The 1514-nt window shown below is 29.5% G+C and overlaps 1 protein-coding gene across 1 annotated transcript in view; it reads right to left on the bottom strand.

Moving 5' to 3' along the window:
• The window catches only part of LOC108571466 (patatin-like phospholipase domain-containing protein 3), a 10990-nt gene extending 9977 nt beyond the window's left edge, over positions 1-1013 (bottom strand). Inside the window, 1 exon segment of the mRNA XM_017933521.1 lies at positions 826-1013. Coding sequence (XP_017789010.1) covers positions 826-985 — 160 coding nt within the window. The 5' untranslated portion in view covers positions 986-1013.
• Positions 1014-1514: the final 501 nt, after the last annotated feature.

The raw sequence follows: 1514 nt of genomic DNA, 5'->3' as shown, positions 1-1514 counted from the left end.
CAATAAAAAATTTTCAGTAGTGCGTAGTAACTCATGTTAATATATCTATTATAATTGCTTGCATTGTATTATATATTTATTACTAGTCTTACTCACATAGAAAAACATTTGATAAGTGTTCTTGCTACTACTTCCAGTTTGCTTATTCTAAGCTTGACCTACTTATGAAATTTACTCATAGAATGACCAACTTTATACAACTTCTATGAGTAATTTTGCAATTTTAAGAACAGTAATAGCTGTGACATTGTAATAAACTATAATAGAATCCATTGAATTTTGTTGCATATAATATAATATAAAGAATACTTTGCAATTCCTTCTTAATTATTTCTTTTATCATTAAATATTACAATAATTATGTTCTACAGATTTACACAGAATTTTTTTCTCTATACTTTTTATTTATAGAATTAAAAAGTAAGTGGTTTAATTGAATCAAACAATGTCTGTATGTCAACACTACTTGCAAATCTTTAGAATTCATACTTACTAATGTGGAAATATTGAAAAAAATTAAAAATGTATAAAATGTAACTGATAGTTACATTCTTTTAACATGATAGTACATAAACATGGTTTGACGTATTCACTAAATTGCAACATTACGATAATTGACACTAAAAAACAAATAAAGATATTTGCAGTTTAATTACAATGTGAAATCATTGATATACTGAAACAATTTGTTCAACATACACACAATGGATACAAAACATAAGATGTGTAATATCAGAAGTCGTAAATCGAACCATAACATTGAAAAAACTAATTATTTAAGATACTATATATCTGTTAGATATATAAACAAAGGAGTTCACTCACCGAGGTTTAAGTCACAAAGAAGACAACAAGCCGCGATAGCACCAGCCGATGCACCACTAATCTTATCCAAGAGCAAGTGTGGAGCGTATTTCTTGAAGCATGCCGCCACACCAACGTGGTAAATACCAAGGAAGCCACAACCAGCAAACGATAAATTCATTTCGGAATTCTCTTATGTGTTATGTTATTTATTGTTACTTTGTTTAGATAAATTGTGAAGAATCAACTATACAATAGATTAAAAAATACTGATTTCCTTTCTACGACACTACAAATTTCACTCATAAGGAAGAGTCTTATAACGACGTACTTCGCACGACGTCCGAGTTCGAACTATCAGTAGTCCTTTGCAGCAACAACAGTCTCCCGTAACTCTCAAGCCTAATCTTGAGTATGATTGAAAAAAATACATGTTACAAACAGCTAGAGAGATAGTACTCATTTGATGACGTACAGATTGTAAATACTTATTAAGTCCCTCATTGGCTGAACATGATGGTGTGGTGAAAGCTCCGCCCACTTAGTGTTCTTAAACTCATTCATTGTGTCAGAATTCCACAGGTGCACGTGTTTTTCAATAAAACAACCAAATTTTTAGATATGTTCACATTTTTGTAATAAAATACGTTTGACATATTGCATTATAAGAATTTAGTAAGTAAATTAAAGTAAATTTTACATAAAAAAAA

Source organism: Habropoda laboriosa, unplaced genomic scaffold, assembly GCF_001263275.1.
Source record: "Habropoda laboriosa isolate 0110345459 unplaced genomic scaffold, ASM126327v1 scaffold40, whole genome shotgun sequence".
Classification (NCBI taxonomy): domain Eukaryota; kingdom Metazoa; phylum Arthropoda; class Insecta; order Hymenoptera; family Apidae; genus Habropoda; species Habropoda laboriosa.
This window is presented reverse-complemented; position numbering and strand designations above follow the sequence as displayed.